Source organism: Lithobates pipiens, unplaced genomic scaffold (genome assembly GCF_037356315.1).
Source record: "Lithobates pipiens isolate NorthernLeopardFrog02 unplaced genomic scaffold, aLitPip1_a1.2 Scaffold_25, whole genome shotgun sequence".
Classification (NCBI taxonomy): Eukaryota; Metazoa; Chordata; class Amphibia; order Anura; family Ranidae; genus Lithobates; species Lithobates pipiens.
This window is the reverse complement of record NW_027507787.1, coordinates 20729469-20755090: the sequence shown is the minus strand read 5'-3', so window position 1 is coordinate 20755090 and position 25622 is coordinate 20729469. Positions and strand designations below refer to the sequence as shown.

Here is a 25622-nt window from a genome sequence, read left to right as displayed (position 1 = left end):
TAAAAGGTCTCCAGACATACAGACATATATTTATATAAATGACCTTAAGAAATCATCTATAATTAAACCACATAGCTTCATTTCACCTTATGAATATTTCCTACTTCCTATAAATTCTAACAGCTAGCTCTAACCACAAATGCATCCTGTTTCTTGCAGACTTCAGAAGTAACTTGCAAAGCATGGTGTTTCACTAAACTTCAGTAAATATCTGTTCAAGCAGAGTCTAAATGTAATAAGACGAATTTAAACTTAAAGGGTGACTCTCCCTACCCTTACAGTGGTGATTCTGCCACACCTCTCTCTTCCACCCCCTCCTCTTCTTCTTCCTCTATGGCCTCTTCCTGTGCAGATTTGTCCTTGGAACCAGCGGTGCTCGTAGGCATTCTAAGGGCTATGCAAGCACTCATGCAAAAAGATGCCATGTGGTGCTGGAGTTGGTCTGCGTAGGGGACAGGAGCCACACTGGGGCAGAGATTCTGGTAGCTCTGCAGGGGCAGGTTCAGAGGTGGTTAATGCCATGCCAGTTGCAGGTAGGAATGGTGGTTTGCAATAATGGCACCAACCTCCTCTCCTCCCTCCAACAGGGACACTTGACCCATGTTCCCTGTTTGGCTCATGTCCTTAATTTGGTGGTGCAGCGGTTCTTGGGCAGGCACCTGGGCTTACAGGATCTCCTGAGGCAGGCCAGGAAAGTCGGTGGGCATTTCTGCTGGTCATATAATGCCAGTGCATGGCTGGCTGACCTTCAAAAGGAATGCAACCTGCCCACATACAGCCTCACCTGTGAAATGCCCACCAGGTGGAACTCAACGTTGACAATTGAGGGCCATCAATGAATACCTGTGCGAGTATGGCACCAGGACAGGATCAGGGGAGCTTGGCTCTTTTTCGCCACGCCAGTGGCTAATGATCAAGGATGCATGCACTATCCTGTCACCATTTTAGGAGGCCATGAGGATGGTGAGCAGTGACACTGCATGCATCAGTGATACTGTTCCTCTTGTCTTCCTCTTGGAGCAAACGCTGCATGGAATAATGGACAGGGAACTTGAGGCAGAACAAAGGGAGGAAGAGGAGGACTTCCTTACCTCTCAAGGCCCCCTTTATCCAGACAGTATTTCTGCAGGCCCACCTGTCACACAGGAAGAAGAGGGGGGGGGGGGGGTTCTGTCAGCATGGAGGTGGAGCCTGGCACTCAGCATCAACAGCAGTCTTCAAAGGATCATTTTCAGTTCCCAGAAACCCATGGATTTGTACGTGGCTGGGAGGAGGTGGCTGTCCTTAGTGACCCAGAGGATTCCAGACAGAATGCCTCAGCAAAACTACGCTGCATGGCTTTGTGTAGCATATTTTGTGTAGCACATGAATTTGTGGTATCAAGGAGAGGGATCAGTACTGGCTGGCAACCCTTCTTGATCCATGTTAAACATGTGCTGGATGCGAACCAAACTGGGGGGTGTCCGGCTCATCCCTAGTCCTGAGTATCATTAGAATGAGTTTTGATAAAATACCAGCAGGGCAAAACAAAGCTCTGTTTCTGTAGATTATAGCATACCAATAAACAGAGTGACTTTTAATTAAATCAACTTTGGGACTTTCCAGTACACTTCTGGTGCATTATTTCCTGCACACCAGTGAGTTACATGCTATCAAATAACTGTTACACCTCAGAGAGCTGCCTAAAACAGAATATTTATGTATTTAACTTGGGTTTCGGTTAGATTAATCATTTAAATAAATGATCCAGCACCCCACACATTCCCTGTACCTTACAAATTACTGCCTGTGTCTCTGGAAAAATGTACTTTACTTCCTAGCCCAGTGACCGCGCAGAAGTGAAAAGATCTACAGTGGAGACACAGACAGCATTATATACTGTAAGTAAATAACTTTACAGAGGAAGTAAACCCTCCCCCTCCAATGCTACTTTTTAAACAAGCCAGTAGCAAAAGTTATTCTAATACATTCTGCATTATATTTCAGCTCCAATTGCATAATCCTTTATTCCAGCTTTGTTTGTTCTTCCTGTGATAAGACAGGACCATCTTAACTACAGTCTTCTGAGTCCTTAGTGTAATATACTTCCGCCCTTTCAGCTGCAATCTCGTGCATTGGCATTGGGTAAATGAATAGAGAATGAATGAGACTGTAGTCTCGCAATATCTCGGGCTGAAATCTCGCACATGGACATAGAGTGTATGTATGAGACTGTAATCTCGCGATATCTTGGGCTGAAATCTTGTGCCTGGACATAGAGTGTATGAATGAGACTGTAGTCTCGCGATATCTCAGTGCAGTGCAATGGGGAGCTGATATGACAGAAACGGCATTCTAATGGCAAACTTCTTAATGGGAGAAGCGTGCCGTGAATCAAGGGGAGAGATGAGCATGCACGGCCAACGTCACTACAAAGAATAATACAGATCACTTGGCAACGGAGCAAGTAAGATGACATTTACATACAGCATCAAGCAGTGCTTTTAATAACAAATTAGATAGGTAAAGTTATGGGGGAGGGTTTACAACCACTTTAAAGCATGTAAAGATCCACAGTGATATGTTTATTGATATAGAAAAATATATGTTTTCAAGATTACAGTGCAACATTTTTAATAGGAATGTGTGCAGCATGTAGGCAAGTGCAGTCTACTTTCTCCACTGCAGGCGGCGCTCTTCCACAGCAGCACTGCAGTTGAGGAGGAAGTCAAGTGGAAAATAGTTTCTCTATGATTTCCTGGGTCACCAGGGAAGCATCCAGATGGATGCTGCCACTTCATGTGACTCTGACAGCCTATTTAAGGCCTTGGCTCTCAGGCTTGGTGCAGGGAAAGTTTCCTGGTGAGGAGGGAAAGCTTAAGGTTTGCAACTTCTCTGGACACCTCTCTGTTTGGGAAGAAGATGGCCAGGCCGCATTCTTCCCCTCTCTACAAATGCTGTCAGTTTGGCTGCATTCCGCTCTCTATACCAGGGATGTGCAAATAGCGGACCTCCAGCTGTTGCAGAACTACAAGTCCCATGATGCATAGCAAGACCCTGCCAGTCACAAGCATGACACCGAGAAGCAGAAGCATGATGGGACGTGTAGTTTTGCAACAGCTGGAGGTCCACTAATTGCATATCCTTGCTCTACATGTTTCAGTACCAGTCTGGCATCCCATTTTATTGGCATTGTATAGTCACATTAAATATTTAATTGCTTCATTTTGTACTGAAAGAGTATATTTTGATGCTATCATGCCACTGGCTTGCAAAATATTGTAAGCAGTTTTAGTGTGTGAATAATTTCAGAATCTCACCAATAATAATCATAATAAACAATGAACGTATTACCTGTAAAAAAATAAAAAAAAAACACAATCAATATATTACCTATAAAGAAACGCAACACCCAGCTTTCCATTCTATAGGTTTTGCAAAAAGACATTATGATGTATTTTCAGTCCACCGTATACACCAACAAATAACTAGTCAGTTTTCAGTTTTTGAGCATTAACAAGGTGTGTATCCACAAAAAGACTTCTCCAATTTTTCTTTATTCCTTCAATAAATAAAGCATTTACTGACATGTCACTTTCTACAGAGATGCAGTGCTATTTAAGGAAAATGACAGAACACTGTTTTTTTGTCTTTGCGTAACATAAAATTACCTTAAGGACTACCAGCTGCACAATGTTTTGGAATTAATAGATGTATTCAAACAAAGATAAATGCAGCTATTTTTCTGAACAAAATTCTGTTAGTTTGCCCTTGAGCAGGAAATAACCTCAATTATTCAGTGTAAATACAAAGAAAGTCATGGGTCAAATCATTTATGCCAACTTTACAGAATTATACTCTGTTGAAAAAAATAACAATTGTTTTGTTCTGACTTTGAGTGCCTAAATAAATTAAAATAGTCTTAAGAATATTTCCTGAAGTATTGAGAGATTCTAATTATAATGTACTAGCACTTTTTATGTTTACTTAAAGATAACATGTCATGTGAAATAAAAGTTGCTGACTGCCTTCTATATGGCTGTTAAGTCAGTCAAGATATGAGTTGCTGATCCCAAACATGAACAAAGATTAAGAGTTCTGACTTAATTTTTCAGTAACATGCTTCTTCCAGGTCAGTAAAAGTGTTAAAGTTAGAGGAATACCATGATAGACAACAAGTACTTTGAGAAGGGTTTCAGCTATGGCAATCTGCACATTTCTCACATGACAGGATTTTTCTGTTGTAATTAAAGTTTGGGGAAAAAAAAATGTATTCCCTTTTATTCACTGGAGAATACAACTCTTACAGGTGTAAGATACTAGATACAGCTAAAGAACCAAAAAGGGCCCAGTGGGTGGCTCCTGTTGGTTATCAATTCCCCCCACTTCCCCACTGTGGGATATTCTTTTTCTGTTTGTTTCACTTCATGCAATTTACTCGCTGGGTAACAGTCTGGGATTTTGATTTTTCCACAGACCACCCCATTTATAGTATGCAGGCACTTTGCCCTGGGAAGTTTGGCCAAGAGCATTTGGCCAATTTGGTTGAGGGTTTCTGCTCTCACTGAAGCCAGAAATGCCAGAAGGCAGCAATGGCAGAAATGCTGCCAGATTCATCACCTACATGTACAGCTTCACATTACCTCACTGGATGAGCTGAACTAGGGATGTTGCCAGGTCAAAGCTCCACATCAAGCTACCTATAATGCTGGGTGCTTTTCAGCTGCAGCAGCCAGGGCTATAATACCCCCTGTTGGAGGATCCTAACCCTACAGTGTTACAGCTTTAAATACATTGTTAACAAAGATTGGGAGTCAGGCCTGCAGGGCAGAGATCCTCTGTTTGCGATAACCCTTCACATTTTTTGGTTCCTCACTCACAGCCTTGGGTACTCTAGGGTGATCCTCATCCTTGGACTCCCTGGTGCCCATTTTGAAAGGTTTTGTAGAATGGTTAGAATGTGCTTATTCACAGCCATGGTCAAATTTGAGAATTCCAAGGTCTTTTCAGATAAAGAACACACTGTCGGCAGGTAAAGAGAAGTCCGGTACATGGTCAACCTACTCAAGGAGTAAGGATAAAGTGTTCACATCAGCTCTAGGAGAACTGGTGTTGATGCAAATGAAGTCGATCATGGATTGTGGATTTCATCTGATGCATCAGATTTTTCCCTGACATTTATTTTGTGATGATTTTATCTATAAAGAGGTGGAAGCCATTGACATTTATGTTTTGTTGTGCTTTTTGGTACATTATCCATTTAAAGAGGAGTTTACTAAAAAGTGGGCACCTCCATCTATAATGAATCCTTTAGTTGCTTGAATAAACAAGGCCACAGTTATACTGGAGAAAAATACTTCATTTAAAAATCCCAAGGCAGAAGCAGTTACTACATCTATGTATACAATTTGTGCACAGATTGTTGCTGCATCTGGTTTAGAATCTGCACTTGTTTTATAAACCTTAACAGAGCATGTAAAACTCTTACAAAGGTGTCGAATGAAGTAACAGCTTTCACTGTTTATATAAATTGGGATGAGCAGTTGATACAGGGATGGTCACCATTATGATTACCTAGTATAGTGTGAAATGCATCAATATAATTTTTCTTTGCCCACTGTGATTTTTCCCTTTTGTACTATATTTTGATGTATTAAAGTACACTAGGTGTGCCACCATTCAGAGCATTTCTTCATTTATATGCAGCAATGCCTTCGATTGTCTTACACTACTTTTATATACTGGATTTATTAGGCTTAAGGCAAAGAAGATCCTAGGTACAAAAATGCTCTGTTTTTTTTTCCAAGAAAAATTCCAGACAAAAGATAGATTTTTCAGGGTGCTGCTTACACTGGCCCCACACTATGCAAATTGTGCTACATGGGTAGCACTATTGCTACCCACCCACCTGAAATCCTTTTGTTGAAAAGTGGATGGAGGGATATGTTTGATTGAAAGCTGAACAAAAAAATCTAACTGTGTATAGCTATCTTAAGTCACAATAAACATTTTTAGATGTTCCAGAGGGAAACAAATCTTCACTTTTTGAGTTCATTTTGAGGCACTTGGCAGGGTTCAGAGGGGGCTCATCAAGCACCCTCTTACAGCCACAGTGCGAATGTACTCTGACAAGGAAGCTGCATGTGGCAAACAACCCTGTAGTCATATTTATTCAAGTATCTTCAGGTGAAAGAAGAACTGGAACGTTTTCATTTCTCTCTGTCTAAGGTACTTACAAATGCCAGTTTGGACCTCTTGTTGTTCATTTAATGCAGAAAGTGGTAGCATAGCTAAGAATTTTAGATTATATTAAAGAAAAAACAACAGTATCTTTATGTATGATTATGTTCTCATTTCAGACTACAGATAAAGACACTGGAAACTACAGCAGTAACAGCTATAAACTATCTATACCAACCATTAAAGATGGTAAAGAAGGTTTTGTGATTGAATTCTACAGTGGTGTCATCAAAACAGCAATGCTCTTCAAGAACATGAGACGGTCTTATTTTAAATTTGAAGTGGTTGCAACAGATGATTATGGAAGAGGTTTAAGCAGCAAGGCAGATGTAATTGTAAGTAAACTTGCAATATTGCAGCAAGATCTGTTTTTTTACATTACTATCATGACAAATTAGGACCTATATGTGTGTTGAGCTGCACAAAGTTACACATGACAGTATACAGTATATGCCAACTCAGGGTTCATCTAACACAGATTACAGGTCTAATTGTATGTGCTCTGGGTCTAAATGTTTTCATCAACTTCAAATAAAAAGTCCCTTTTGTATTGGATGTATTGGATGCATTGGATGTACTTCTTTTGATGACCCATCAAAAGACATAACATTACACATTAGGAGGCAAACTTAATTTTGTAAGCTCATTGTTGAGTTCTTCTTGAAATAGTTGTAAATGAGGCCCCAAACCTAAAATAGCTTTTTGAACGCCTGAATACTCTGGGAAGAGTAAATTCCCTAGAACCCCCTATCCACCCAGCTCAACCAAATCAATGGGACTTTGCTGCCTTTATTTTGACATATTTTTAAAAGAACTATAAATTAAGTACAGCGGCTCTAATGCAAATACATGAATTGAAAGTAATCACAATACCAGGGTTCAAATGTAAACCCTTACTGCTGTAATTTCAAAATATGTTTGACAGCCCAAACATTAAAGTACAGTGTGATTTGGCATCCTGAAGCAAGCACATAATTATCCCAAAATGTTGTATGAATCAATGAATAACATGATTAATTTGTAATTACTTCTGCTGTACTTTTGCATCTTTCATACATCAAAAAAGTAAAACTGAATTTTACTAGAAGCAAACTAACTTCTAAATATTTCAGCCCTTGGATTTGTCAAGCTGTTGCATGATTTGACCTCAAGTAATCATTTCTATGAGTCCCTGGAGTTTGAAAAAATGAATCCAGTGGTAGGCTGTAATATAAAGAAAATCTAATGGCAGTACAAGTTCCAGACATTTTTCCATTTCAGAAACTTGCATGGATTAGGTGGCTATTTGTAAATCTTACATTGCCTTTCAAGACAAGAAACCTATTAATTCTTTTCATGTCTGGAGCTTTCAGAATATCTTAGCTTTCAGGTTGAAAAGCAATTTTGTTTTCTAGCATGACAGAATATCATGTGTTACCTAAGTACGGGTGGCTTGTCAAAGCTATTGATCCTATTCCAAAGAATTGAGCTTGGCATTCTTGAAGTCCAGTTTCCTAGAGAGAGTTTGAAGTCATTCCTTATAAAGTAAAAAACCCTTGGACTAAAAATTAAATGTTATTGCTTGTGTTCGCACTTACAAGTAGAAAGAGTTGTGTGGAATTTCAAACAAACAAGATTTTTTTTCCACTCAGATGGACTAAGGAGCTAAAGAAGAGCTCAAAAAATATGTATTTAAAAGTTTCTCTCTATAACTGGTGAAATACAAAGACTTGTTTATATTTAAAAAATGATTTTGTTGTATATTTTACTATCTGAAAAATAGAAACCATTTTTTCCTCAAATTTTATTTTTTATTGGCATTCAGGGGCTTTCAACAAACAAATCAGATAGGGCAAATATTGATAGGACAGGCTACAGTTTTAAAACATGTACAACAAAACATTTTGCCTTGCTACTTTTTTTTTTTATATAAAACGATGCAATCCATTACTTTTTTTTTTATTGAATTATTTTTTAAAACAATTTCTTAACAAGCTCATACAGGGATTAGTCTAGAAAATATATTAAATAATGTTTGCTAGCTAATGGTCCCCAAGTATTATCACAACCTGCAATTCTTTGAGTCACTGACCCAGGGCATGAATGCAGATCAGGTCAATGGTAACATTACATTCCAGCTCATTATGAAATACTTAACTTAGAACTTAGCCTTCCTGTGGTGCCCACACACCACTGAGACAGCTGACATCTTTCCCAGAGTTTCTTCCTGGTTCGTGGGCTCCAGTGCTGTGTGTGGCCAGAGCCGCAATGACGTCACTCCTGCGCATGCATGTGAGAATGACAGTTTACGTCACAGGGCTCTGAAGGGACAACACCCGTGGCCGTTCCTTCAGAGTGCATTCACCAGTGATTTCACTGGCTACTTGTATTGTAAATATCTTCTAAGCGGTACACGTTTAGGAGATATTTGCACTCGTTTAGGAGATATTTACACTACCTATAGGTAATCCTTATTATAGGCTTACCTATAGGTACATTTTAGCAGAGAATGTTTACTTCCTCTTTAACACAACCTTGTTGATTCCTTAGCACAGCTCCTTATAAAAGGGGAAGAAGAATACAGTACACATTATTAATGGGAAGAACAACAAAAGCCCTCAGGGGACGTGTTATCCCACACAACCTGCCAAAAAAGTGAATATTCCTCATTTTTGCAGGGTGCTTTCATTTTAATTTTCTTCAAGGAATCAACAGTCACTTCAAGCTGATATGTTCTAGCTTTAAAAAAAAAAAAAACTTGTTTTACAGCAAATGTAGATTAACTTTCAATACAATATAGAAGGTATCTTATGAGTATTTACAAAAATGTCCAGGAGTTTATCAGACCCATGAACTTGTGACAATGACCGTAATCCTCACTGAAATCTATGCTAAATTTGATTATTATTGTTATATTATTATACAGGATTTATATAGTGCCAACAGTTTGCAGTGTTTAACAAAATAAAAATGTAAAATAAACATTACAGTTACATTACAATTTGGTACAAGAGGAATCAGAGGGCCCTGCTCATTAAAGCTTACAATCTAAAAATGGAGTGTCAATTGATACAACAGGTAATAGCTGTGGAGGATGAGCTAATGGAGGAAGTAAAACATGGAATTAGTTAGAAGCGGGATAGGCTTCTTTAAAGAGCAGGGTTTTCAGGGATCATCCAAAGATGGAATGATTAGAGGATAGTCGGACAGATTTGGGTAGGGAGTTCATAAAGGATGGCAGAAGCTCTGGAGAAATCCCGGAGGTGAGTATGGGAGTAGGTGACAAGGGAGCTAGAGAGCAGGAGGTCTTGGGAGGACTGAAGAGAGTGGCATTGTTGGTATTTTGGGACTAGGTTAGCGGCATAGCTGGGGACAGAGTTATGGATGGCTTTGTAAATAATTTGTTAGCAATTAGAATTGTATTCATTAGGTGAGTGGAAGCCAGTGGAGGGATTGGCAGAGAGGGATGGAGGACATTAAATGTTTGGTAAGGTGAATGAGTCTTGCAGCGGCATTCATTATGGACTGAAGGGGGATAGACTATGTAACGGTAATCCAGTGAGGAGGGATTTGCAGTAGTCGAAGCGAGAGACAACCAGGGAGTGAATTAGAAACTTTGTGGAGTCAGTTAAAAAGGGGCATATTTTGGTAATGTTGCGGAGCCTAGGGCAGCATGATTTGGACAGGGATTGGATGTGGGCCTGAAAGGACAGTTCAGAGTCTAAGGTTACCCCTAGCACCCTGGCATGTGGGGACGGACTGAATGATGTGCCATTGATCTTGACAAAGAAGTCAGGGATAGGTACACGTGGGGGAGGAAATATTAAGAGACCATCTCACGCAAATACACTGCGGCAGAAGGGCATGTACAGGGAGATTAACGTACCTGTACATTGGCCTTTAAGATGCAGCTTGTGGGCTCATGCGCCACCGGGAGCTCCATGACCGGGATCATGGGTCCCATGGACTCGATGTCCACGGGGATCCCCACGGTCGCCTCACAGTGAGGAAGAACGGGAAGATGCTAATGTAAACAAGCATCTCCCCGTTCTACCTAATGACACTGTCAGTGACCACAGCTCCCTGTAATCGGGAGCAGTGATCAGTGTAGTGTCACACACAGCCCCTCCCCCCACAGTTAGAATCACTCCCTAGGACACACTTAACCCCTACAGTGCCACCTAGTGGTTAACCCCTTCATTGTCAGTCACATTTACACAGTAATCAGTAAATTTTTAATTGCACTGATCGCTGTATAAATGTGAATGGTCCCAAAATTGCACCAAAAGTGTCCGATATGTCCGCCATAATGTCACAATCACAATAAAAATCACTGATTGCTGCCATTACTAGTAAAAAAAAAAAAAAATCACAAAAAATGCCATAAAACCTATCCCATATTTTGTAAACGTTATAACTTTTGCGCAAACCAATCAATAAACACTTATTGTTATTTTTTTTTGCCAAAAATATGTAGCAGAATACGTATCAGCCTAAACTGAGGAAAAAAATATTTTTTTATATATTTTTTGGGGATATTTATTATAGCAAAAAGTAAAAAATAATGCGTTTTTTTTCAAAATTTTTACTATTTTTTTGTTTATATCACAAAAAAGAAAAACCGCAGAGGTGATCAAATACCACCAAAAGAAATCTCTATTTGTAGGAAAAAAAATTTGTTTGCAAAACCACGTCACACGACCACCCAATAGGCATTGATTTATTAAAGGCAAAGAGGCTGCTCTGTGAATTTTCTCTTGACCCACTATCCCTTGTCAAAGAAACGAGGGAAATAGGAGTTTATGTTAGAATAAGTTGCATTAAGCAAAGCATGGTGCCGATAAGATGGCTACTAAAATTGCGACTAACCTTGCCCCTATTTTTTCACTGTATATATTTAAAAATGTATATTGCTTTTTCATATTAATAGGGGAACCACAATAAACAAAGGGTGTTGTGTATCCCAAAGCTGCCAATGGAGAGAACTAGATAAAACAAAAGTTAGCTGTAATTTGAATAGATGTTCTTAATGCTAAAAAACAGTGACCTGGGCTGACCTTTCTTAACACATTAAAATGCACTACATCCTTCACAGCTGAATTCTCTACTTTGCATGATTATGTCTTCTATGACCTGACAGGTCCACTTCAGGTTTGCGTTATGGCTTAGGTGAAAAATTTATACATGGTAATAAATATATGTCTTCAGTACCTATAAACAGTGTGTGCTTTTGCTTGTATTGCAAGATCTAAATATGAAAAAGTTCCATAAAAAGAAACCACATTTTCTTCTAAACTAAACAAACAAAAGCAAAACAGGTCACATTTAAAAGCAACTGTTTATGGAGCAGATCGCACTTCCAGCAGTTGCGTTTGCTAAAAGAAAATGAAGGCTTCCAAGCTCCTACAGCTTTTAGTGCAAATTAGTAATTATTAGGTTATATTGCCTACTATGGAGATGAGAAAACATTTATTACATTTTATACTAATAACATAGACGACCTTCAAGTTCTAATGGATTTTCTTGTCTATATATTTTCAGGTTTCTGTGGTTAATCAACTGGATATGCAAGTTATTGTCTCTAATGTCCCTCCTACAGTCGTGGAAGAAAATATAGATGATCTTATTAGGTATTCAAGACACTTCTTTATTTATTATATTTACAATGAAAATAGGCCTTCACTGGTAAAGATACTGAATTGCGTAGACATCAAAGAAATTCTCACACAGTATCTCACTGTATATTTGTATATTATTGTAAAACTAGAGAACACGTTACCTCATGCAACCAAGCTGGAAAAAAAATCTGTATTTTTAGTGTAGCGGTTAACAGAGAGATCATACTGTATTTCCTGGGTTAATGACATGAACTCTTCTTGTTCTGAGACTTCCAGTGCCTGTTACAGCTGTTGTATGTGCTACAGATACTAAATTTGATAGCACTGTCACAATTTTGCTGTATTTGCCTAGTGTTGTTTAATGACTTACATAATCTGTTCACAGAATTGTTAGGTTTGCTACCTGACAGAGCTTTTCACCCACCTCATCATGTTTAAGCACTAGCTTTACTTTTAAAATTCTGCAGAAACAAAAAGTATATTTATTATTTTTTCCAGCAGAAGTCTGAAAAAATCATTGCACCTGGGAATAATTAGTCCACAGGTACAATGTAAGGCTTCTACAGATCCTCAGTATAGCTGCACGTACCACCTATGAACTTATACTTTAAGACAGTGGTCATCAACCCTGTCCCCTGTCCTGACGCACGGTTCCATGCATCAGAGGGGGGCGGAGTCACATAAAAGAACTGTCAGAAGAAGAGAAGCACCGCACAGCGGGAGCCTCCCATTGCATGGAGCGGCCCGAGAATGAAGAAGAGACGCCATGGAGGAAGATGCCGGACGAAAACACCGGAGCAAGAAGAAGCGGATCGGAGGAAGAAGAGGATCGGAGGAAGAAGAAGATGGAGGAAGAAACTGAAGGATGAAGAAAGGAAGAAGACCAAAAGAAAAAGGATGAAAGAAGACTTTAATAAAGGACTTGTCAAAGACCGTCTCCTGTAATTTTTAACACTTTTTGTCACTTTTTTGGTGAAATGGAAGGGGTACATTTGTACCTCCTTACCATTTCATACAGAGGGGGATGCCGGGATCTGGGGGTCCCCTTGTTAAAGGGGGCTTCCAGATTCCGATAAGCCCCCCACTCGCAGACCCCCACAACCAACGGCCAGGGTTGTGGGGATGAGGCCCTTGTCCTCATCAACATGGGGACAAGATGCTTTGAGGGGCTACCCACAAAGCATCCTCCCAATGTTGAGGGCATGTGGCCTGGTACGGTACAGGAGGGGGGGGGCTTTCTCATCCCCCCTCTTTTCCTGTGGCCTGCCAGGTTGTGTGTTCGGATAAGGGTCTGGTATGGATTTGAGGGGGATCCCCACGCCATTTTTTTTGGCACGGAGTTCCCCTTAAAATCCATGCCAGACCGAAAGGGCCTGGTATGTATTTTGAGGGGGACCCCCACACCATTTTTTTGGGGGCATGGGGTTCCCCTTAAAATCCATTCCAGACCTGAAGGGCCTGGTATGGATTTTGTGGGGGGCCCCCACACCATTTCTTTGTTGTTGGCATGGGGTTCCCCCTAATATCCATACCAGACCCGAAGGGACTGGTATGGAACTTCGGGGGACCCTCACGCATTTTTTTGTTCTGAATTTTTTTTTCTTAATGCTAATGACCTGTGTGCAATGCAAATAGCCTTAAAAAAACCCGTAGAAGACGTACAACATTATAATCTTACTATAGCCTGTAGTCAAAATATTCGACCATGGAATGTATGATTGCAGTATCACAAGTGAGTTTCGCTGTTCCGTTGAATCTTCTTTAAACATTCGACAGACACCATAAGCCTCAGATTCGACCTTAATTCATTTGGATTTTCGGACGAATGCATTTTTTTTAACAAAAACTAAATAAATAAAAACGAATTTCAGGAGTAACTAAATAAATTTATTTTTCGGACGAAAATGAAATTCCGAAATTAAATATTTCAGTCTGCACATGTCTACTGCTGTTATGACTCAAATATTCATGGGGGAGTTTTTTTTTTCAGCTGTATGTCACAGCTGCGTGACATATGAATGACACTACTAGGGGCGATCCAAATGTACTTGGGTTTTGTTCAAGGCAGGTTCTGTGGTTCAGGATGTTTGGGTTTTGAATCATAATCCCACTGAAGTCAATAGGGGCATAATATTAAAGATCAAGGCCACATTCTCGACCACCCCCTTTCCTGGTCTGTCAGACTACAGGTTCAGCTAGGGGTCTGGTATAAATTCTTTGGGAGGGAACCTTTTTGTGGGTCTTGATTTTTACATGGGACTCCTAAAAATCGAGACCCAAAGGAATGGGAACAGATTTTTTTTTCTTGGAGTCTCCCTTAAAATTCATAGTAGACCTTAAGGACATTTTTCGGATTTGTACTGTAATACCACTTGGAGAGATGTAACTTCACAAAGGGACAGGAAGTGCTAGAAACCTGTGTTTATAAGAATGGTAATGTGTTCAATGACTAAATTCACCTTTAGTAAAATATTTAATGGTACACCCATATTTAGGGTGTAACATGTGACATGTTACTATGCAGCATCCCCCTTACCCCCCTCCATGACAGCAGGAGGAGAGGGTTCTTCTCACATTTTAAAAACAGCGTAGCTATGCGGGGCTCTGTCTGCACAGACACATTATTCATTCTCAGAGATCTGTTATTGTATGAACTACAATGTGACAAATATCTTATAGTTCTCAATACATTACAAGTACACTGATCAGCACCCTCATAGTTCACTGACACTTCCTGTAGCTCAGTCACTGTCTGCCCATTTGGAGTTATGAACAGAGAGCTGTCAGGAGTGTCTGCAGGAGCCTGTCATTTCACCCAGGATTCACTGATGACAGGTATAAAAAATGTATAAATGTACTTTTTTTTTTACCTGTAAAATCATGTGCATTTTATATCCTTTAACCACTTGCTTACTGGGCACTTAAACCCCCCTCAGTCCCAGACCAATTTTCAGCTTTCAGCGCTGATGCACTTTGAGTGACAATTGCGCGGGCATACAACACTGTACCCAAATGAAATTTTTATCATTTTTTTCCCACAAATAGAGCTTTCTTTTGGTGGTATTTAGTTACAGCTCGGAGTTTTATTTTTTGCTAAACAAACAAAAAAAGATGCAAAAAAAAAAAAAAAAAAATCATGTTTTAATAGTTTGTTATAAAATTTTGCAAACGGGTCATTTTTCTCCTTCATTGAAGTGCGCTGATTAGGCGGCACTGATAGGCTGCATTGGTGGGCACTGATGGGCTGCATTGGTGGGCACTGATGGGCTGCATTGGTGGGCACTGATGGGCTGCACTGGTGGGCACTGATAGGCATAGTTAAGGCGGCACTAATAGGCACAGATAAGGCGGCACCGATGGGCACAGATAAGGCGGCACTGATGGGCAAAGATGGGCACAGATAAGATGGCACGGATGGGTGGCACGGATAAGTGGCACGGATGGGTGGCACGGATGGGCACTGATAGGTACCACAGATAGATGGGACTGATGGGCACTGATAGGTGGCACTGATAGGTGGCTCTGATAGGTGGCACTGCTGGGCACTGATGGGCGGCACTGCTGGGCACTGATGGGCGGCACTGCTGGGCACTGATGGGCGGCACTGGGGTGCAGCACCTTTGAGGCAGATTGGGTGGCACTGTGGGTGGCACTGTGGGGTGGCACTGTGGGTGGCACTGTGGGTGGCACTGTGGGTGGCACTGTGGGCACTATGGGCACTGACAGGGGGCACTGACGGGGGGCACTTACTTTTTCTTTTATTTTACTTCAGGATGGCACTGCGGGAGGCAGGTGGGCACAGGCAGGTGGCAGGTGGTCCCTTGTATTGATGGCCGTGATCGGGACTGATGTCCCGATCACGGCCTCCGGTGATCGGCTTTTTTTTTCTCTCCTCGCGCTGTCAGCGCGAGGAGGAATAATAGCCGATTACCGGCTCCGTTCTATCACATGATCAGCTGTCATTGGCTGACAGCTGATCACGTGATAAGGGGTCGGGATCGACCCCTTACACGGATCGGTGATCAGGCGAGTCTCACGGACTCGCCGATCACAGAGCACGCCGCGCGCGCCCCTCAGGGGGCGCGCAGGCCGCTCGTAACCAGGACGACGTCAATAGACGTAGTCCTGGAAATGTAGGTCCGCGCTAATGCCGTCATTTGGCAATAGCGCGGATCTGAAGTGGTTAAACTCTTGTGGGATTTCATTGTTATCTTTCTGTACCCCTGCCCAGACATCAGAGATAAAAGTGACACAAGTTTAAATACATCTTTATTCAAAACTAAAAAAAAATGTGTCCCCTAGTGTTAAGCTTTATTTTTTACTTTTGTGACCCTTTTATTTGATATCAAGATGTTACCTTTTATTTTTCTCTCTCTATAATTGATTTCTGGCAGAGTATATTGCTTGCTGGAAAGTTTCTCAGTATTCTACCTAGTTACCCAAAGCAACTGCTGATAATTATGGCACACCAGTAATGAATTATTGAACACACCAGAAATCAGAGGCAGGCACTTACAAAATCTATGCAGACTCCCTACAAATCTGGTTCTACATTTTGCTAAAAATAAATTATTAGTAAAATCACGTCACACAAATGAAAAAAAAAATGTGAATTATAAAACAGACACTTACAAAGTGTCTTGTAACCAGAATGAGCTGTTTTTTTGACTGGTCTCCAAGTTCTGGCTGTGCAACGTGGAAAGGCTTGGAGAAAGTGTGTGTTAACATTGCATTTGCTTTTTTTTCCTAGAAAAGGAGCAGCTAGTTTTTTTTCCCCAGAAAATTGAACCTGTACAACGGACTGAGGAAAAGAAGGCTTTTGCATTATATTACCAATACATTATATACAAAAAATTAGGCTGCACATTTTTCTAAGTTGTAGTCGCCCTTTTAATAACAGCAAGAGAATTCTCTAAAATTGAGTTTGTCATAAATACATTTCATTTTACAACATGCTTACTTTATAAATTCAGCTGAAAACTGAAAAAATAAATATTGGAAAAGTCATGTTGTGAAACCACAGCACATCAAACATCCTTGGAATTGATTTTATCTGTAAAATAGTCATAATGTATGGTATGCAGTTTACATAAACTCTGCCTGTATAATTTACAAAGTCATGTTGTAAACCTTGAGAGCATTTTACACTCACATCAGAGGAAAATGTTGAAGTTGTTGCTGATCGTTCTAGTATGTAGTATTTTTTATTAGTATACATTAGTGCAATCGAAGCACCCTGCGAGATATGAGATGGTATGAATTTTTGGTATGCTTGCATTTAAATATATTACACAGCATGATCCTTTTAATTATTTTTTGTAAGTTATCATACAATTGCAGAGAATCAATGCATCATGCTTTCCTTCTATGGGTATGTATTTTATCTCTACTCTTAAGGCCACAGATGTTACCAGCATCCCCTTATGTCAGTGTGCATAGTTTTCATATCTCCTAATTACTATAATTAATTATAATACTATTGTACCATCATCAATATTTAACTTTTTGCAAAGAAATTGACCTGCTCTGATAACTGTAAATGAGAGCTAAGAATGGAGGCGAGCAACGTTTCCTTATGTTTAGATAAGACTGTCTAATATGTCATGTAAACTTTGCAGTTTTTTTTTTATTGGCCTGCATATGAAAAAAAAACAAAATTTAAATTGGGGACTATAGCTGTCATTTACATGAAGTGAGATTTGTAATTTCCAAGTATTCATTAACCTTTTAACTGTAGGCTTAATAAAAGCTGGTGCTTCAAGAAGCACATAACCTTGTCCAGTCTAAATAATTTGTGTTTTCTTATACACGTGCTTAATTGATTTTTTTCTTTCAACTGAATTAAAACAGGAGAACAGAAAATAAACTTGTGAATTCACTTTTCTCACCTTAATTATATACCTCTTTTTAATCTTTTCAAAACAATTTCTATTAAGTACAATCTGTAAAGAGATGGGATCAGAGTAATTAATAAAGATTTGCTCAACATTTATTTGTATGAGTGTATAATGTTATTAGGCATAATTGATGTTGTAGCCCTTATAAGTTTCTCTTCACAAACAAGCACAATTTCTCAAAGCGAGCTTCTATTCTATTTATTTTTCATTACAGTGTACCTGACTTGCTTTTCAAGGTTCTGCGTTAGGGTACATTTAGAAAACATTTTCATAGCAATTCATCCAGTTAAACTGTATGTACTTTCCTTTTGTGAAAACTGGGGAAAACAATTATGTATTTACTATGCTGGGTGAATGTTTTTTTATTGATTTAGTATTATGCTAATTATTATAGAAATGTCCTGTACTTAGTGGCATCTAGTGGTCAAATGCAGTATTTTCCATTTGAAATCAATAAGCATTTGTTCAGAACTGAATAGCTTAATAACATTTGTTTTTGCCCCATTCCACAAAAGAGACAGATCTCCATGAGACAGTTCATATATAAAAAACCAAAGTGCATGTGCAGTATGATCGAACAAATTCCACTTAATCCAATAGATATCACCATCCGTGATGCGCCACTCATTTCCCCCAGTGGCTCACCATGGATGGTGATATCTATTGGATAAAGTGGATTTTGTTTGATCATACTGCACTTTGTTTTTGTTTTTTTATATATGAACTGTCACTTGGAGATCTGTCTCTTTTCTGGACTTTGATTACACTACCAGCACTTTTAGAACACTTTTGCACTTTATTGCTTTATTTGCACTTTATTAGAAATACCTGTTATTATGAACGTTTAATATTATATATGTTGAAGTTTTGTTGCACTTGATTAATCAGCACGTCAATTTTAGCACAGTTTTGGACGTATTCATCGTTTATTTGTGTTTATTATTATCATGAATGTTTATTATTGTTCTACTATATTGTAGTTTATTAGCATCTGATCAATTTAGTAGAGATGGCCTTGCGGTTCGCCCGGCGGTCGGTTCACTGCAAATTTTGCTGGTTCGTGATTCGCCAAACCAGCGGACTTCTGACGCTGTTCGCTGCTGCCATATTTGTTTACATTGTGTAGAACTTTGACCCATGACACATCCATCATGGGGTACAGGACAGCCAATTGAGACATTGTGTGGTGCAGAGACAGACTGTAGTGACACAAATCGCTAGCTATTAGGTCCACAAAATTCCTTTTAAGGGCTGGTATAGGTGTACAGTATATAAGGTTCTGGTGCACTGCTGCTGACTGCTGTGCTGGTGATTGCTGAGTGCACTGCTGACCGATTCTGCAGCTGTCTTTTGTCAGTGTAGGGACAGGACGCTGTGTGGAGCAGGGACAGTCAGTTTAATCACTAGATATTACTATTAGGTCCACAAAAGTCCTTTTAAGGACTGGTATAGGAGTACAGTAGTATTATAATGCAGTGATGACTGCTGTGCTGCTGAGTGCTGCCCGATTCTGCAGCTGTCTTTTATCAGTGTAGGTACTGAGGGACAATTTGGTGTTCTGAGCAGGGACAGTCTGCAAATCACTAGCTACTAGGTCCACAAAGGTCCTTTTATATGTGTACAGTATATAGGGTTGTACACGTATAATATACTTTCTTTCAAATATAGACAGCATATTATACGTGACTGCTGAGCTGATTGCTGCCCGATTCTGCAGCTGTCTTTTATCAGTGTAGGGACTGAGGGACAGTTTAGTGCTCTGAGCAGGGACAGTCTCCAAATCACTTGCTACTAGGTCCACAAAGGTCCTTTTATAGGTGTACAGTATATAGAGTTGTACACGTATAATATACTTTCTTTCAAATATACAAAGTATATTATGATGCAGTGATGACTGCTGTGCTGCTGAGTGCTGCCCGATTCTGCAGCTGTCTTTTATCAGTGTAGGGACTGAGGGACAATTTGGTGTTCTGAGCAGGGACAGTCTTCAAATCACTAGCTACTAGGTCCACAAAGGTCCTTTTATATGTGTACAGTATATAGGGTTGTACACGTATAATATACTTTCTTTCAAATATAGACAGCATATTATACGTGACTGCTGAGCTGATTGCTGCCCGATTCTGCAGCTGTCTTTTATCAGTGTAGGGACTGAGGGACAGTTTAGTGCTCTGAGCAGGGACAGTCTCCAAATCACTTGCTACTAGGTCCACAAAGGTCCTTTTATAGGTGTACAGTATATAGGGTTGTACACATATAATATACTTTCTTTCAAATATACAAAGTATATTGTGGTGCACTGCTGACTGCTGTGCTGCTGATTGCTGCCCGATTCTGCAGCTGTCTTTTATCAGTGTAGAGACTGAGGGACAGTTTGGTGTTCTGAGCAGGGACAGTCTGCAAATCACTAGCTACTAGGTCTACAAAGGTCCTTTTATAGGTGTATAGTATACAGGGTTGTACACGTATAATATACTTTCTTTCAAATATAGACATCATATTATAGTGCACTGAATGCAGTGCTGCTGACTGATTCTGCAGCTGTCGTTTCTCAGTGTAGGGAGGGACAGCTTGGTTTTTGGAGCTGGGACAGTCTGCAATTCACTAGCTACTAGATAGCTACTATTATGTCCACAAAGGTTCTTTTAAGGACTGGTATAGGTGTACTATTTGGTGTGCAGTATATAGTGGTGTAATACACGTATAAAATACTTGCACATATAGAATGCATAGTATAGTGCATTTCCACTGTGCAGCATTGTGACTGCTGAGCGGTTCAGCAGCAATACTACAAAGAGTGACAAACGCAATTAAAAAAAAGTATTATAACTGGTGTGATGGACCAGTGGCCCCCAAAAACGACAAATTGAAGCGGGGTGTTATATACCTTCTTCCACATACATACTGCACTTCTCTAGAGACTTTTGTCACAGGGTCATTTAAAAAATGATAGGCAGAGGAAGAGGCAGGCCCTTCCGCTTGGGTGGTAGGGGTAGGGCAGGAGCAATAGACTTGAGCCAAAGTAGCAAATTGCAGAAGGTGCATGCGATTACGTCAAGGGACGCACCAGACTTGGTTGAGTGGCTCACTCAGCCTTACTCTTCTGCACCCTCCTCATCCTCTCGATCTGCACCCTCTTCTTCACTCTCTGCTGTGTGCACCCCCAAAGACACTACCACCAACACCACCACCATATACCTTCCGCTTGAGTCACAGGAATTATTTTCCGATCCATCACAAGACATTGCCGATGTGCAGCCACTCTTGGCATTGGATCAGGAAGAGGAGGTAGCAACAACCGCCACTCATCAGTCTGACAACAGTACCCAGATCAGCCCAAGAAGGAGGTTGGTCCCCGGTGTTGCTGCCTACTCCGAGATCTCTAATTATAGTGGTGGGGAAGGTGACGTTGATGATGACATGTCTAGTGATGTCACGTTGGTGCCCACAAGAGTGGAAGAGGAGGAGAGTGCAGAGGGAGATATGGACCAGCAGATAGGGAGGAGAAGCAGGCAGAACTTAGATTGCACAGGGGACAAAGCAGACTGCTAATGTATCAGGAGCGAGGCATCAACCATGTACGGTCACATCTGGAGCTCCCAGGATGCTGGCACATGACTCTGCAGTGTGGGCTTTTTTTAACGTGTCTGCTGCTGACAGTAGTGTTGGCATTTGCAGCCTTTGCAGTCAACGCATAAGTCGCGGTAAGCCCAACACTCACCTAGGGACGACCGCCTTAAGAAGGCACATGAGCTGCCATCACCGAGCCCAGTGGGAGCAAGGGAACCCACAAAGCCACACTCCAGGCTCTCACCGTCCAGCCTTGTCTTCTACTTCTCCTTCTCCTCTCTCCTCACAATTGTCCTCCACTCCACCTTCCATCATGCCATCCTCATGTTTTTCTGCAAAAAGGCAGGCTTCCATGGGCCAAATGTTCGAGCATAAAAAAATGACGCCGGATAACCCTCTTGCCCAACGATTGACGGCTGGCTTGTCAGAACTGATAGTCCGCCAACTACTGCCATATAAACTGGTGGACTCGGAGACCTTTCGAAAATTTGTGGCCATTGGAACACCACAATGGAAGGTCCCAGGAAGGAAGTATTTCTCACAGAAGGGCATCCCAGAGCTGTATGGCCATGTTCCGTGGCAAGTAAATGTATCTCTGGCACACAGTGTCGGTGCCAAGATACATCTGACCACAGACACGTGGTCTAGCAAACACGGGCAGGGAGGGTATATCACTTTTACTGCTCACTGGGTGAACCTTCTGACGGCCGTCAAGCATGTAACCGTGGCACCCATGTAGATTAGGTTTTACCACCATGGATTGCATGCAGGCCTGCCTCTTCTTCTCCTCCTCCTACTCCATCATCCTCCCTCTCCTCCTCGGCTGACTCCTTCTTTTTCGCTGCTAGCGTCTCTTCCGCTGCGCCACCCAAGCTCCCCAGAACCTATTCGACATGCCGGGTGAGATGTTGCCATGCTGTGCTGCGCCTGTTGTACCTGGAAGCCAAGAGCCACACTGGCCCTGCACTCCTTTCAGCTTTGCGTTCACAGGCAGATCAGTGACTAACACCGCTCAATTTGACAGTTGGTAAAGTGGTGTGTGACAACGGTGCCAATCTGCTTAGCTTATTGAAACAGGAAAAAATTACACACGTGCCATGCATGGCACACATCTTAAACTTGGTCATGCAGCGATTCGTTGTCAAATACCCTGGGGTCCAGGACATCTTGCGTCAGGCAAGGAAAATCTCGGCCCATTTCAGAAGATCTTACAAGGCCATGGCTCGCCTTGCTGACATTCAGCGGCGACACAATCTCCCAGTCAGACATCTTATTTGCGATTGCCCGACACGATGGAGCTCAACCTTTTATATGCTTCATAGGCTGCTCCAGCAGAAATGTGCAGTTAACGACTACCTGTACGAACTCTGCAGCAGAACAGATTCTGGGGAGCTTGGTTTTTTTCACCACGCCAGGGGCTGCTCATGCACGATGCATGCAGAGATCACCAAACTGGTCAGTCGCAGCCATGGCGCCATCAGTGACATCGTACCTTATGCCTTCTTTATGGAGTCTGCATTGCATCGTGTCATTGATCAAGCCGTGGAGGAGCAGGAGCAGGAAGATGAGGGAGTCGCAATGCTGGATGAATTCCCAGGGAGGGCTACTCTATCTGAGACAAGTCAACAACAAGAGTCTGAAGAGGAGTCAGGGGAGGATGATGCCGGGGCGGATCAGGAGGAGCAAGGAGAGCATGCTTTAAACCTTTCTGGGATCCCTGTTATTGTGCGTTGATGGGGAGAGGAGAACGAGGAGGACGACATTATCCTGGATGATGAGCAGGAGCCAGGCCACCACACCTCTTCCAGTTTAGTGCAAATGGGGGCATTCATGCTCCAGTGTTTTAACAGGGACCCCCGTATAAAAAGCATAAAGGTCAAGGATCAGTACTGGGTGGCAATGTACTTAGACCCCCGGTACAAACACAAAATGGCGGAAATGTTACCACCATCACAGAGGGCTCTCGGAATGGCGCACTTACAGACCTTGCTTCGACAACTGCTGCATTCTGATTTTGCGTGCACTGGCAGAGGAGGAATTCCCACTCCCAGAGAAAAGAGTATGAGGTCATTCTTTCAGCCGACCCATCGACAGGTGTCATCCAGATCCAGCATCAGGGAATGCCTAGGCCGACAGATGTCTGACTACATCAGGTTAACGGCCGATGTGGACGTTCTGAGGAATGATGAACCCCTGCAGTGATGAACCCCTGGACTACTGGGTGGGCAGGCTTGACCTCTGGCCAGAGCTTGCCCAATTTGCAATGGAACTGTTGGCTTGCCCCTCGTCCAGTGTTCTGTCTGAAAGGACATTCAGCGCAGCAGGGGGGATCGTGACCGATAAGCGCACTCGCCTAGCTCACGACAGTGTTGACTACCTCACATTTATAAAAATGAATGAGGCATGGATCTCGGAGGAATGCAACACATGTCACCAGTAGACCATGTATAATCGAGCACACGGACCTTTTTTCTACCTTTGGCTCACTTCCTTGTACAAAAAAAGCACACTGTACTATATGCCCTTACTCTTCTGTTTGAAGAGGTTGAGCAGTGTCATATTTTTGGGTCCCGCAGCGAGTTGCTGGTATCAGTGCTGCTGTCAGTGCTCTCTATCTCAGTGCTGGTATCAGTGCTCTCTCTCTGTCACGGTGCTGGTATCAGTGCTCTCTCTCTATCACGGTGCTGCTTTCAGTGCTCTCTCTCTATCACGGTGCTGCTTTCAGTGCTCTCTCTCTATTACGTTGCTGGTGTCAGTGCTCTCTATCACGGTGCTGGTGTGGTGTCAGTGCTCTCTATCACAGTGCTGGTGTCAGTGCTCTCTATCACGGTGCTGGTGTGGTGTCAATGCTCTCTATCTTGATGCTGGTGTGGTGTCAGTGTTCTCTATCTCTGTGCTGGTGTGGTGTCAGTGCTCTCTATCATGGTGCTGGTGTCAGTGCTCTCTATCATGGTGCTTGTGTGGTGTCAGTGCCCTCTATCTCGGTGCTGGTGTGATCTCAGTGCTCTCTATCATGGTGATGGTGTCAGTGCTCTCTATCACGGTGTTGGTGTGGTGTCAGTGCTCTCTATCTCAGTGCTGGTGTGGTGTCAGTGCTCTCTATCACAGTGCTGGTGTCAGTGCTCTCTATCATGGTGCTGGTGTGGTGTCAGTGCCCTCCATCTCGGTGCTGGTGTGGTCTCAGTGCTCTCTATCACGGTGATTGTGTCAGTGCTCTCTATCACGGTGCTGGTGTGGTGTCAGTGCTCTCTATCTCAGTGCTGGTGTGGTGGCAGTGCTCTCTATCACAGTGTTGGTGTCAGTGCTCTCTATCACGGTGCTGGTGTCAGTGCTCTCTATCACGGTGCTGGTGTGGTGTCAGTGCTCTCTATCACGGTGCTGGTGTGGTCTCAGTGCCCTCTATCTCGGTGCTGGTGTGGTGTCAGTGCTCTCTATCACGGCGCTGGTGTCAGTGCTCTCTATCACGGTGCTGGTGTCAGTACTCTCTAGCACGGTGCTGGTGTCAGTGCTCTCTATCACGGTGCTGGTGCCAGTGCTCTCTTTCAAGGTGCTGGTGTCAGTGCTCTCTTTCACGGTGCTGGTGTCAGTGCTCTCTATCACGGTGCTGGTGTGGTGTCAGTGCTCTCTATCTCGGTGCTGGTGTCAGTGCTTTTTATCATGGTGCTGGTGTCAGTACTCTCTATCTCAGTGCTGGTGTCAGTGCTCAGTCTCTATCGCGGTGCTGGTGTGAGTGTTCTATCTCAGTGCTGGTGTCAGTGAGGGAGATAGCAGCGGAGAAGCCAATCAGCAGGCAGTGCCAGCACCATGGCTGAGGATCAGCACTGGACTGGCACCTCCAGACCACCACAGTGGAGCCCTGCATAGGTGGGGTTAAGGGCCGGGCAGAGGGAGGGGCTCAAGCACAGGTTGGCACACTGGGACACTGGCACAGGACTGTGCTGCCCTGACTGTGGCACTGATCATCTCCTGCACCCCCTTCATAGCCTGCCCTGACCTTGCCTTTCCTCCATGGCCTTCATGCGCTCCTGAATTGTCAAAATTTCACAGATAAAAAAAGAATGCTTGTAGTTGTTGATCCCAGATTCACTTAATACTTTTGTTATGTCAGTGTCCATGTTGTGGGACTATGTGTGCACAGCTAGTAAGTATTTTGTGGCTGAAAATATAACCTGTAGGTGTTTAAGGTTTGCCTGCCATTAAAGTCAATGGGGTCCCCCACGAACTTTGCGGTTCGCGAACTTGTGGCCACATTCGCGGTTCGCGTTCGCGAAACATTCCGTTGGAAGTTTGTCCATCACTACAATTTAGCACATTACCATTATCACACTTATTTTTATTT

The 25622-nt window shown here is 42.2% G+C and overlaps 1 protein-coding gene across 1 annotated transcript in view; it reads left to right on the top strand.

Moving 5' to 3' along the window:
* Positions 1-25622, top strand: part of PCDH15 (protocadherin related 15) — a 1670337-nt gene that overhangs the window by 1509093 nt on the left and 135622 nt on the right. The window contains exons 29-30 of the mRNA XM_077454160.1: positions 6339-6554; positions 11740-11828. Of these exons, the coding sequence (XP_077310286.1) occupies positions 6339-6554; positions 11740-11828 (305 nt within the window). The remainder of the gene's footprint in view (positions 1-6338; positions 6555-11739; positions 11829-25622) is intronic.